The 12,993-nt window shown below is 35.8% G+C and overlaps 1 protein-coding gene across 2 annotated transcripts in view; it reads left to right on the top strand.

Annotated features, from left to right (window-relative positions):
* Window positions 1-6,309: 6,309 nt before the first annotated feature.
* GNPDA2 (glucosamine-6-phosphate deaminase 2) overlaps window positions 6,310-12,993 on the top strand; it is a 28,822-nt gene continuing 22,138 nt past the window's right edge. For both annotated transcript variants that reach the window (XM_051966520.1, XM_051966519.1), the window contains exons 1-4: window positions 6,310-6,497; window positions 7,951-8,109; window positions 10,568-10,669; window positions 12,505-12,687. In XM_051966520.1, coding sequence (XP_051822480.1) covers window positions 7,986-8,109; window positions 10,568-10,669; window positions 12,505-12,687 — 409 coding nt within the window. In that variant the 5' untranslated portion in view covers window positions 6,310-6,497; window positions 7,951-7,985. The remainder of the gene's footprint in view (window positions 6,498-7,950; window positions 8,110-10,567; window positions 10,670-12,504; window positions 12,688-12,993) is intronic.

The following is a 12,993-nucleotide window of genomic DNA, read 5'->3' as shown; positions in this document are numbered from 1 at the left end:
AAACTGATTCTATAGAATGTTAAAACAACATAGTCTCAAAGCTGTATATAAAAATACACATATTAATATATATTGGTACACTTTACTAGTAAAAATAATCTCAAATATTGAGATTATATTGTGTTTCAGTATAATTTATTTACAGTATTTTATTATCAGGGCTGTAGAAGACAAAAAATATTGTTGTCCATGTTGCTTCCCTTTTCTTCACTACTCACCACTCCCACCCCCACCCCCCCTTCAGGTTTGTTTTTTTAAATAGGTAAACCTAAAGACTTCTTAAGGTTTTTTTTTTTTTTTCCATTATAGCCTATCCCCCTAAAGTGGGGCACAGAGAAGCTGCCTAACTCGGGGTTGAATTTGGCTCAGGCCCTCTGGGAGGTCAGTGTTATTGAGTCAACATCATGAGATCAATATTCCAGCAGCAGCATTTCCCAGAATTCCCACCTTCTTCTTGTGTCCTTCTGATAGGAATACCAGTGGCTGGCATATTAATCAATAAGCCCCGTAGTTTGATCATCTTAGTATATTGCTCCTTGAAACTCCGGTCCTGATCAGGAGATATGAAAAAATTTGGTGACACAGCAACCTACCAACAATGAAAATCCTATTATATGAGAAGTGAAAACATAAATCTACTTTTTAAGATACACAGTGATAGTAAGTCTGTTGTCCAACATCACAATTTTTGTGGATGATTTTAAGCCTTCTGACAATTCTTTTAAGTCAACACTGTCTTGCCTTGTATTTATGATATATACAAAGTGTGGGAGACATAGTTTCTGGGTAATTAATCATTTTATTAATCATGCTGGAAGATAATTAATTAAAGGAGTCAGTGGTACTCCCACTCATGGAATTCACTCAACACTTATATGCCCTTAGATGAGTGCCCTTACCTGAGGATGACAATCAAACTGGATTGATTAACAATTAGTGAGAAGAATGATTGTTATAATGAGATATAAACCTATTCTAATGAGGGATTGGGGGAGAGGAGAAGACTTGAAGTTTCAAGATTCCCCCTTCTGAATATCAGGCAATCTAGACAAAATTACCAACCTCTACTTAGACTTGACTGAATGGAACGGAATCAACTTAGATTAAATTTTTATAAGGTTCTTTATTTGAATGGGACAACAAAATTCCAAGATTTTATCTCACTGTGTGCCCCCCCCCCTTCAAAGAACTAACTTCTTTGTTCTTAACTTCCTCTATGTGTCCTGCCCTTCAAAGAACTAAGCTTTGCCTTATTCTCCAACTGAGGAAGGAAAAAAATCCTGAATTGCCACAATATTTGGTTATTTAATAAAGCGTTTCTCTCTGAATATCAGTTTTTTTTTTTTTTTATCATTTGATGCACTACTCTATTCTTAACTTCCTCTATCTCGCTAATAAGGCCACAGTACAGCTATGTCTTTTACTAAAATAAATAAATAAATATGTGGACAGACAGACAGACAGATAGATAAATACAAAGTGAGGAAAATACAAGTTCCTGCTTAAAATGAGACAGCAGTAGAACTGTTAGAGGTTGGGAAAGGACCCCAAAAGGTTGGAGTCCTAGAATGGTATTGGAAATTGTCTCAAAAGAATTTGCAGGCTTGAACCCATTTCCAAGTCAAGGGGCAAAGTTTATTGTAATTTTAAGGCCAATTGAAGTGGACTTAATTCCAAGGGGATTTAGCAAAAAAACAGAAGCAAAAAGACACATGTTATTGATATGCTAATTTTATGGCCTAAAATTAATATTTTAATAGAAATATTAAATTCTTTAGGCCATATACCTTGATTTCTTTTAGCTTACAGTAATTACCTTTTTAAAATATTGTTTTAATTTTTTGGCTATTATGTAATATTTACATAGTTTAATCAAGTCAGCAATAAATTTAAATCTAAAGTCATTATTTAATCATAACATCAACTGTCATTTGGTTATCACTGACCAATAGGCAGTAATGTTTGTAGGACTATTCTAAGGTCAGATGACAGACAGATTGTTAGAATAATAGTCTCAGCATCACTAATATATCTTCCCTAAAGTCTAAGGGAAGAAATATTATATTCCTAGGCCAGAAGACTTATACAATCATTGACAGAACATTCGTAGATCAGAGGGCCTCAAGATCAGATTCCAAAGCCAGAAGATTTAGAATCACTGACAGATTGTTAGAACAGAAGTACCCCAAGGTCAGGTCACCTTAAAATTATTGCTGTCCACATATATATTGTATCTAGGATATACTGTAACATTTAACATGTAAAGGACTGCTTGCCATCTAGAGGAGGGGGTGGAGGGAGGGAAGGGAAAAGTCAGAACAGAAGTGAGTGCAAGGGATAATGTTGTAAAAAAATTACCCAGGCATGGGATCTGTCAATAAAAAATTATTTTAAAAAATTATTCTGTCTCCCTTAGAAACTGTATTACATCAGAACTACTGCTGAGCTCATAGAAAAAGGCTTTGCCTTTTAACTTCTGGTTCAATTACTGCCCTCTCATGTTTGAGTATTTTAGAGTTGGTCACTTTTTACATTTTCATGGTACTGATAAGATCACCCTGATTATTAGAAAATGTTTGGAAAGGATTCCATTCAAACATTTCCATGAAAACATAATAGTTTGAAGCACTTTTCAAAGCAATGACTTTCTATGCTTTCTACAATTATAATTCTTTTTGTAGGTGAAGGATCTATATGAGTAAGGAATTCCCTCCATTATTGCAACCCTATACAATTCTATGACTTAACAGATCAAACAAAGACATAAAAAAAATTAAGTAACTTATCTAGTCTGATGGCTGGGGTCAAAAGTTGAATTTTAGCCTATCCTGAACATTAAGTCCAGATCTCAATCTCCTATGCTTTGATATATCCATCAATTATTAATATTAAATCCTTTAGGCCATATATCTTGATTTCTTTCAGCTTATAATAATTACCTTTTAAAAATATTAAGTTTTTGGCTATTATGTAATATTCATATAGTCTAATCAAGTCTATTTAAATCTAAAGTAATTATTTAATCATGATATCAAATGTCATTCACAACCCTGAATCTTTTTTTTTTTTTTTTTTTTTACAATTTATGGTCCCTGCCAAACTTTCCTGATTCAATTATAATGAGAGAGGGTATTTTATTTTATGCTATTAAAATTAAAACACTCTCTCATTAAATCCTCTTGCCCTCTGTTCTTTTCTAAAGAAAACTTATAAACATCTAAATGTGGTTAACATAAATTCCTCAAATTTAAAAGTCTGACAGTAGAGGCTTCCAAAAGCTCAAGTTCGCATTTTTTAAAAAGTTACTTATTTTTAATACATATTGCTTTATGAATTTTCTTGGGAGAGAAAAATCAGAAAACCATGAAAAAAAAAAAAAAAAAAAAAACAGAAAAAAAGACGTAAACATAGCATGTGTTGATTTATATTCAGTCTCCTTAGTTCTTTTTCTGGCTGCAGATGGCATTTTTTCTCCAAAGTTTATCGGGATTGCTTTGGATCAAATTCTCATTTTAAATTAAAGAAGCAATTAATTGAATTCTGACAATTTCTTATAATTGCTCTATTTTCTGTATAGGTATACTATAACACTGAGAATTGTATGATCATCAAAACTACTGGCATCTCAGATGCCATCTATCTAAACAAGGGGTTGCTCCCCCAATATAATTAGATAAATAACATGAAAGGCTTGATTCCTAGTAATTAACTACCAGAGGTTGCTAAGTGGTACAGTGGATCAATTTCTGGCCTTGGAGTCTGGAAGAGCCGAATTCAAATTTGATATTAGATATTTCATAGCAATGTGATCTTGGGCAATTCATTCAACTACTCATTGCCTCAGTTTTCTAATTTGTAAAATGGGGATATTAATAGAACTTCTGGGATGTTGTGAGGATCACAAGAAATAGTATTTGTAAATCACATTATTACAATTCCTGGCATAGAGCAGATACTTAGATGTTTGTTTTGACACTAGGCCTCGAGTGGCAGTTTCTTACTTACTTTGCAAGCTAACTTCCTTGTAATTTCCAATTTTTCCTTTCATAGACTCCATTTTGAAAGGCAGTATAGTACAGTGTGAAGAGCACTGAGTTTGTAGTTAGAGGATATAAATTCTTAAGCTGTGCCTGCCATTTACCATCTTGGTAACCTTGGACATGTTATTTAATCTCCTTAGAGATTATCTCTACAATAAAAGGATTGAACAAACTGACCTCTAAGTATTGGAAAATAGCAAAATAACCATTATATGCGATATTCCATACTCATCTATCTTTGCAAAAGTGAGGAAGGAGATATCTTCCCATTTCTTTTCTTTGGGGATAAATTTGGTCATTATATTTTTGAAATATTCACATTAGATTGTAGTGTGGCTGTTCTTTCCTTTTGTATTGCTACTTCCCCTGTAGTGTTCTCTGGAGTTTTCTGGAGGTCTTTGGGGCAGCCTTCTTTTCAGTTGAGTAATCACCACAAGAATAGCCAGGTATTAAAGTCCAAAAGCATTTATTGTCTCCTTCATTTGGTGCTCAGCTAGCTTTCTTGTGACCTTCAGAGGAGACCTGGTTTCAGTGGAGAAAATGCAGGAGGACAGGCCATCAAGGTGGTGTGAGATGAAGTGATTCTGAGTCCAAGGGTTTGTGCTTCAGCCTCCAGCCATCACAAAAGTGGAACCAATCATAATATCCCGAGGAAAACATAAAACCATTATTTGTTGTAAGATTAAATCAATCATGCTGAACTTGGAGAACTCTTAAGCACCATGCTAAACTAGATAACCATTATCTCTTCAACTCCACTGCCTTAATACCTTATAAGAATTCTTGTTTCAAGTTCAGAGTTCTGGCCCATAACAGTTCTCAAATTTGATTTTTATAGTTCTGCTTTTTTCACTTTTAGTTTATACATCTTTTTTTTTAAATTATATTTGTTTTGTCTTAAAGCAGAGTAATGTTTCATTACTTCATGTATTACAATATTTTAGTCATTAGTCAATTGTTTCCAGTTACTTCTCACTTATATGTTGGAGTCTTTTTTTCTGCTTCATTCACTTTGCATCAATACATCCTTTTAAAAAATGTATTTATTATTATTATTAAATTAAAATTACCCATGCATGTTTTGTAAATAAAGCTTTTTATTTATGTTTTATGAAGCTTTTTTTTTTTTAACAAAATAAAGCTTTTTATTTACAAAACATATGCATGGGTAATTTTTCAATATTGACTTTTGTAAAACCTTGTGTAACAAATTTTCCCCTTTCCCCCCATTCCCTCCTCTAGATGGCAAGTAACCCAATACATGTTAAATATGTAAAAATATATGTTAAATCCAATATATGTATACATTATGTATAGCTTTTTGCTGAACCCTTTTTAAAAATCACATTTATTTTTTCTTAAAGCAGAGTAATATTTTATTACATTCATGTATTATAATTTTAGTCAATGTAATTAGTCATAAATGTTAATTATTATTATATTGCTTTCATAGCTATTACAATAAGTAATAACTTTGAGCCTCGATTTTCTCTGTAGATCAAGACATCTTTTTCTGGAAGGGATCAAATGAGATAATATGCAAAGTGCTCTGAAGACTTCAAACGTTATATAAATCATCGTACATGAAAACAGACTCAAAATGTGTCTCTAAACTTTGTTGTCCTTGTTCCTGAACAGCACCATGACATCAGGGAGGTGATGCCATGATATGAGAGTTGGATTGAAGTGAAGGAGGGCTGGGCAAGGTCACCCGCCTCACTTTCTCTCCGGAGTCCTCGGGGTTCGGTGGCCAGATATAGCTCAAGGTGGCTCTGGAAGCAGCAAGAGGTCAAGCTAAGGTCTTTAAGGTCTTGTTTGATTAGGGCAACACCCATTCAGTGATCAGGGTTTGGTAAGAGTCAAAAAAGAGTCAAAACAACAACAAAGTAGGACCAGGAAGATTTGGGGCCAAAACGATTGCAATAGACGTGCACTGTGAGGCACCCAGGGCCCAAGCAAGGACCCGGCAGGCTCGGCTTGGGATCTGCGTTGGTCAGTCCCAGAGTCTGACAAGTCTGGATTTACTCTCCCCGCCACTTATCTACACTTTGCATTTCTTTGGGCAGAACCCGAAGCAACGGTTTCACAGGCCAGTCCCATAGCGGTTCACAGATTGCTGGAGACCAGTAACTCCCAGGCCGGTCCAGGAGCTTCTGAGCCGGATTGGAGGCTCCTACGCTACAAAAGGATAGAAAGTAGCCAATCAAAATCGCCCCGGGCCGGAGCCGCTCCTAATTGGCCGCTCCCATCCTTATCCCGGGGGGCGAAGGAGGCGGCGTGCATGCGCAGCGCATCCCGCGGCGCTCAGCTGCTCCGTCCCTTCCTGCTGCTCCTCTCTCCATCCGGGTCCCTGGGGTTCCGGCCCCAGCTCTCGCCAGCACTCCTGCCGCTTGCCCCGGTCCAGTCCTCCACTGACAGTCGAGCTCCGCGGGGGGTCTCCAGCGGCCGGTTCCAGCGGTGAGTGTGAGGACTGAGGCGGGGTCACCCCGGGGCGCCGTGAGGGGAGGGAGACGCTCCCGGGCTGGGCCTCAGTTTCCCCGCGAGGAGAAAGACCCCGGCGCCTTCGCCCGCTGCCCCCTACGCAGCGAACCTCGCTCTCCTCTCCCGACTCGGACTCGCTGGGCTTGGACAGCGGAAACCGAGAGAGCGGTGGACTGGGAGGCAGCAAAGCCGGGTTCGAGCCCGAGCCCTGACCCTTCTGCGATTCCTGGTGGGCAGGTCCCCCTCACCTCAGCTGCACATATATTAAATGCCTATTGTGTGCGAGGGCCCTGGGGATGTGGGGAAGAGGGAAGCTTTCCTTTCTGCAAAATGGGGATAAATATATGGGCCACCTACCCCGCGGGATCCTTGTCAGCCAAGTGCTATGCGAGCTGCAACTCTTGGGGGGTCCCGATGTGGGCGTCCCTACTCTCGCCCCCCTCCTGCCGGGGACCAGACCGTGAGGAGTGCCTGTAAAGTTAGGGCTCTTCCTGCCCCCACACAGTGCTGTCTCCTTGTAAGGCTGCGGCTGCCCAGCCCCGGGGATGGCGAGTGGGGGAGGAGGCCGTGGGAAATGCCCCTGGTGATGGTGGAGTCCACTAGGAGCGCGGGCTCGTGCTTTCTTTTTTTTACTGTTCCAGCAGTGGGGTCCCTTCCACTCAGTCCTGATGGGTACAGGAGCGTTTTCTTCCATTGGGGTCAGAAGCTTTTGCGTTAGAGATGCAGGGTCATCCCATGTTGATACTGTAACTGACCTTGTGATTGTGTCATTCTTGGCGTGCCCAAAAGACCCTGCCTTTCCTGGCCTGTTTCTGTTGGGTAAATAGCAATATACCCATTGCTAATCAGCCGTTATCTTCTTTTTCTGTTTTTACTAGAAATATTTACCCACTATTTATGATTCACTTTAAAATTCATCAGTATTTCAAGCTAGGAAAGAGTAGGCATTATTGTAAAGAAGAGGGGAAATTTTGCATATTCCTTTTATAAAGAGTAATCTGGAAAAGTTTTATTTTTTAATAACTTTTAATTTAATTTTTCCAAATACTTGCAAAGATAGTTTTCAGCGTTCATCTTCGAAAAATCTTGTGTTCCAGTTTTTTTCTCCCTCCCTCTATTCCCCCTCTCCCAGACAATACCATATAGTTAAACATGTGCAATTCTTCTAAAATATTGGAAAAGTTTTTTTTAAAAAAATCATGACTTTTTAATTAAATCTTAAAACTTGATTTGTTAATATGTTTTTGTGTATCTGATTTTCTCTTTTAGAGAGAAATTCTATTGTAACTTATGTATTTATTTGAATTTAGTGTTATAATTATGATATTCATGCGTTTTAAAAATAATATTCTTATTCTTTTCTTCAATCATTAACATAGCTAGTATTTATAAGCTACTTTTAAAGTGCTCTACAATGGAATTTTTCCAGGTTTGAAGTACAATTAGGAGTTGTGTATTACCACAATGAGACTCGTGATTCTTGATAATTATGACTTGGCTAGTGAATGGGCAGCCAAATACATCTGTAATCGAATTATCCAGTTCAAACCAGGACAGGACAGATATTTTACCCTGGGCTTACCAACAGGTAATAAACTTTTTTATAATAATAATAATTCTATATACACATATAAGTATATATGTAAATATAAAAATAATGAAAAAATAATTTTTTTGCAGATTAAAATAAAGATTTGTGAAAAATGTTAATATTATGTTTGTCTTGCTCAATTTTAATACAGTTAATATAGTATGATTACTTCCTGTAATGGAATGGAATGAAAAAAGAAACGTTCCTGAGATACAAAAATCTAAATGAAGAAATGAGTGCCTTGAATCCATGCTATTAGACATTTCTGTCTTGAGTACTCAGTTACTTTCTTTCTTTCTTTTTTTCATCTAGTACTCAATTACTTTCACAAGATTTTTTTTTTTTGTATCATTTTCTTTTTGTTTGTTTTTTTTTGGGGGGAGGGAGGGAGAAGATTTATTATTATTATTATTATTTCTCCACTTTTTTCAACTTCAGCAGGTTGGTTAAACTGATTAATAAGAAGTGAGAGAATTTTGGCAATGATAGAAGGCCTGATCGGAAATCAGGAAGATAATGGCAGTGTGATTTTGCACAAGTCACTTAATCCCATTTACCTCAGTTTCTTCCTCTGTAAAATGAGCTGGAGAGGAAATGGCAAACTAAACATCAGTATCTTTGCCTAGAAAATCCCCATTGTGGTCAGCATCAAAGTGAAAGAAAATGGCTCAGAGGATGAGCCATTCCACAGTGATTTCAAATCCTGCTTCTAATGTTGTATGACCACTGGAAAGTCATTTACCAACAATAATACTGAAAATTACAAGGAAGGAGCCTTAGAAATCATTTAGTTCAAAAATATGTTAGAAAATTTGGCTCAGCAGTAAGAAAACGGGATGAAGAGCTTATAGACTAGTTTTGTTATTGTGTGTGCATTTGTTTCTGATTTTGATGGAAAACACCTAATAAAATAATGTGTCAACCCCCAAAAAAAAAAAAAAAAAAAAAAAAAGAAATCATTTAGTTCAACTTCTGTTTTGCCCACAAAGCAGCTGAGGCCCAGGGAGATTATTTGCCCAAGTAATAAGTGGAAATCTGTGATTGCCTTGGTCTTTTGCCTTCAAATTTGGCTCTCATTTCACTTTATTACCTTGTTCCTTTTGACATTTTTATAGTCTTTTAAGGTTTCCAAATCATCTTACATTATTTCATTTTATTTTCATTAATGAGCCCTCCGAAGTCGGTACTATTATCCATTTATTATTTAACCTCTAAACCATAGCACTATATACTGGAGATAATACCCATGGGAACCTCACAAAGTTGTTATATTAGGTATATTGTCATATTAGATAATGTATGTAAAATGATAATGCATACTTGAGTGATATATGTGAGTTATCATTTTTTATATTTTCTTTTAGTCATCAGATTAGGAAGTTTAACAAGACAGTGAATTTTCCTCCACCATTGGTAATCACTTGTGGTTTTTTGCTCTCCTTAGATCTGTATCTTTAAGAGCAAAATTCCTAAGATAATTTTTCCACAGTATTCCAGAAACATTTCTCAGCTTGTGGAACTTCATGAGTAAAAATCTGTCTGGGACAGATTGAAGTCTAAGGAGTTAATTATGGCACGTGTGGATTAAGTGATGTGTCCCAAGTCACACAACTAATAAATCAGTCTAAAAATTTAAACTTGTGTCTTTCTGGCTCTCAGCCTAGCAAATTCATTTTAAAATAAGGAAAGTTTAGGGGAAAAAGGAACAAATTGAGTCTGTTATGTACTGAGAAGGACACTGAGCTGATTAGCTAGCTGACTAGCTGTATGACTCTGGCTAGGTCCTTTACCTAACTGTTTCTCTTAATTTCTTCATCCATAAAGTGAGCCAGATAAGGAAATGGCAAACCACTACCAGTGTCTTTGCCAAGAAAACCCAAAAGTGGGCCATGGAATAATTGAATGCAATTGAAATGACTGAAAAACATTTTAAAGTTTATTTTAGTGTGTTTTTAAAAATAAATTAAAATTGAAATTTGGCTCAGCACTAAATATATATGTAACATTTACAAATCCTATTTTCCTTTTCTCCTTATCTTAGCCTTCTTGGCTTTCTTTGTTCTGCATTTTTTGTAGGATTTAGCTTATAACTACCGAATTGGTGCTTCACTGATTATAAACATAACAGTTAATTTCTAGATAGTGCTTTAAGGTATACAAAGTGCCTTCCTCATAACAACCACTGAAGTAAGTAGTGTAAACATCCATATTTCTTGGATAAGAAAACTAGAACTTTAATTCAAGTCTCTTGACTCCAAGCACAGGATGGTCATTTGGCTCCTGGCCCTTAAGGTCTTCCAAATCTGGGAAATGGTTTTGAATTTCTTATACTCCTTTGGCTGTCCTCGGCAACTTGTGACAGAACAGGTTTTCTTTTCATCCGAGAACTGAAACTCGAGGGTTAGGATGGGGCTGATATTTTTTATGCATTTGCTTAAAAAATATATTTTTTCAGGAAGCACACCTTTGGGATGCTATAAAAAACTAATAGAATATCACAAGAATGGAGACCTTTCCTTCAAATATGTAAAGACCTTTAACATGGATGAATATGTAGGTAGGTAAGCTACATTTTTCAATGATATTTTTAAAAAGTCCTAAAATTACATGAACTTTGTGAGTAGTTTGTTTTCTGCTGTCAACAGATTATGCTTTGGAGTTCAGATAAAAATCTGTAATTTTACATTGTTATGCAGTGTATATACAAGTCTTGAACTTTCAGAGGTTTATTAAGAATATATTACTCCACTCTTTCAATAACCATGTGTTGCCCATCAGTTTCCAGACTTCTGGGAATTTCTGTTAAGAATTGCGGATATCACTGGAATAATTTTCCTGGTGTATTGTTAAATTGTGTGGATGACAGATTAACAGAATTGTGATCAAAAAGGGCCATGTCATACTAGAAAGGTAGATTGAAACTAAGTGGCTATAATAGGTTCACATGCAAAGTTCTATGCTTAAGTTAAAAAATCCAATTCTAATATTGGCTGAAAAAATTTACGTTAAAAATTCAGAGATTTTACTGAAATTAAGTATGAATCAGCAGGATGATGTGGCAGCCAAAAAGCAAATGTGATTTTAGACTACATTGCTTGAATATAATGTCCCAAGTGAGAAAAATAATAGTTCTGCTTTTTTTTTTAGCCCTCCTAAAGCCTCACCTAAGTATTCAATTTTGAGTGCCCCATTTTAAAACTGCCTTTGCTAAGTGGAAATAGATACAGAGAAAGGTAACCCCAGAATGGATGGTCAAAAGAAATTAAGGATTGTTAACTTGGAGAAAACACTGTCACAATCTTTAAATAATTGTTTTAAAATAATTTTAAATAATTTCTCAATGTGTAAGGAAGACATTTTAGATTTGTACTGCTTGAAGGCAGAAATTATGAGGAGAATGATTTTAGTTCTTTATAAAAGAAACTTTGAGCAGTCTGAGAATGGAATGGGCTCCTTCAATGGATTGTGAAGGTGCTTTTCTGAAGGCCTTCAGATAAAATCTGAGAATGTTTAGGGATATTCTACGTGGCTTCATGATTTGTTGTATAATTGCACTAGATAATCATAAATCACAATAACAACTGGTGTTAAATGCTTACAATGTGCCAGGCAGTGTGTAAAGTGTTTTATCTTCATTTTATCAACAAACGTAGGAGGAAGGTGCCATTATCATTTCCATTTCACAGATGAGGAAACCAAGGCAAACGGAATTAAGTGATTTGCCCAGGTTCTCACTAGTAAGTGAGTGTCTGAGGCTGGATCTTAACTCGGATCTTCCTGATTCTAGACCTGGCATTTTATCTCCTTCACCATTTTGCTGTCCCATACAAGTCCCTTCCAACTGTATAATTTGGGAATTCTTTGATTTACTTTAGTTCAAAGTAGGATAACTAGAGAAAATCTGGAAAGAATCAGAAGTTATATGAAGACAGTTAAATGTAAGGGAGAAGTTCTAAATAAATACTGTCTCTTCAAAGAACTGAGAAGAATCAATGTACTTATTAATATGCTTTTTATTAAAGACATTTCAGCATGTGCTTATGAGGTATCAGATTAAATTTCTGATTTAAGATGCTCATAAGATATATTTATGTTATGGAAAACAAAAGAGAAACGGCTTACAATAGCATGTAAAATATCTTGTTCTAAAACTAACATACCTGAGCCAGTTGTCTTGATTAAAATATTTGAACTTTTCAATAACAAAATATGACTAAACATAAGTGTCCAAAGGTGTGTTTATAAGATGTTTTTCAGGTTACATTCATAAGAGTGTTAGAAGGGACCTGACCATAGAGGTAGAAGTATGGTGCCCAGAGTGTTTCTGAAAGATTCAGAAAATTGGTTAATCCCTAATTTTCAAAGTTATCAAATTGACTTTGTTAACTCTAGGACTTCCCAGAAATCATCCTGAGAGCTACCATTCATATATGTGGAATAACTTCTTTAAGCATATTGACATAGATCCTAATAATGCTCACATCCTTGATGGAAATGCTACAGACCTACAAGCAGAATGTGATGCATTTGAAAAGAAAATAGAAGAAGCTGGAGGAATTGATCTTTTTGTTGGAGGTAAGTAAAAAAATCTTATCATTAGTTGCATAAGATTTTTATTTTTTTTAATTTAAAACTGTAGTTCCGCAAACATCCATAACTTTTTGCAACAAAAGTATTCAATAAATTTAATATGATCAAGACAACTTAATGTGCTTAGATTCATAGGTGTGCTTGTAAATGTTTTATAATTAGTTCTCTATTAGGAGTGTGTGTGTGTGTGTGTGCATGCGTGTGTGCGCTATATTACTTTTCATCTATATCTCTGTTATACTTAAATTTAATCTGTACTATTAACATTTTTTCTTATCCCTTTAAGTGCAG

The sequence above is a fragment of the Antechinus flavipes genome, chromosome 6 (genome assembly GCF_016432865.1).
Source record: "Antechinus flavipes isolate AdamAnt ecotype Samford, QLD, Australia chromosome 6, AdamAnt_v2, whole genome shotgun sequence".
Lineage (NCBI taxonomy): Eukaryota > Metazoa > Chordata > Mammalia > Dasyuromorphia > Dasyuridae > Antechinus > Antechinus flavipes.
Note: the sequence above shows the minus strand (reverse complement) of the source record. Positions and strands in the feature narration are given on the sequence as shown.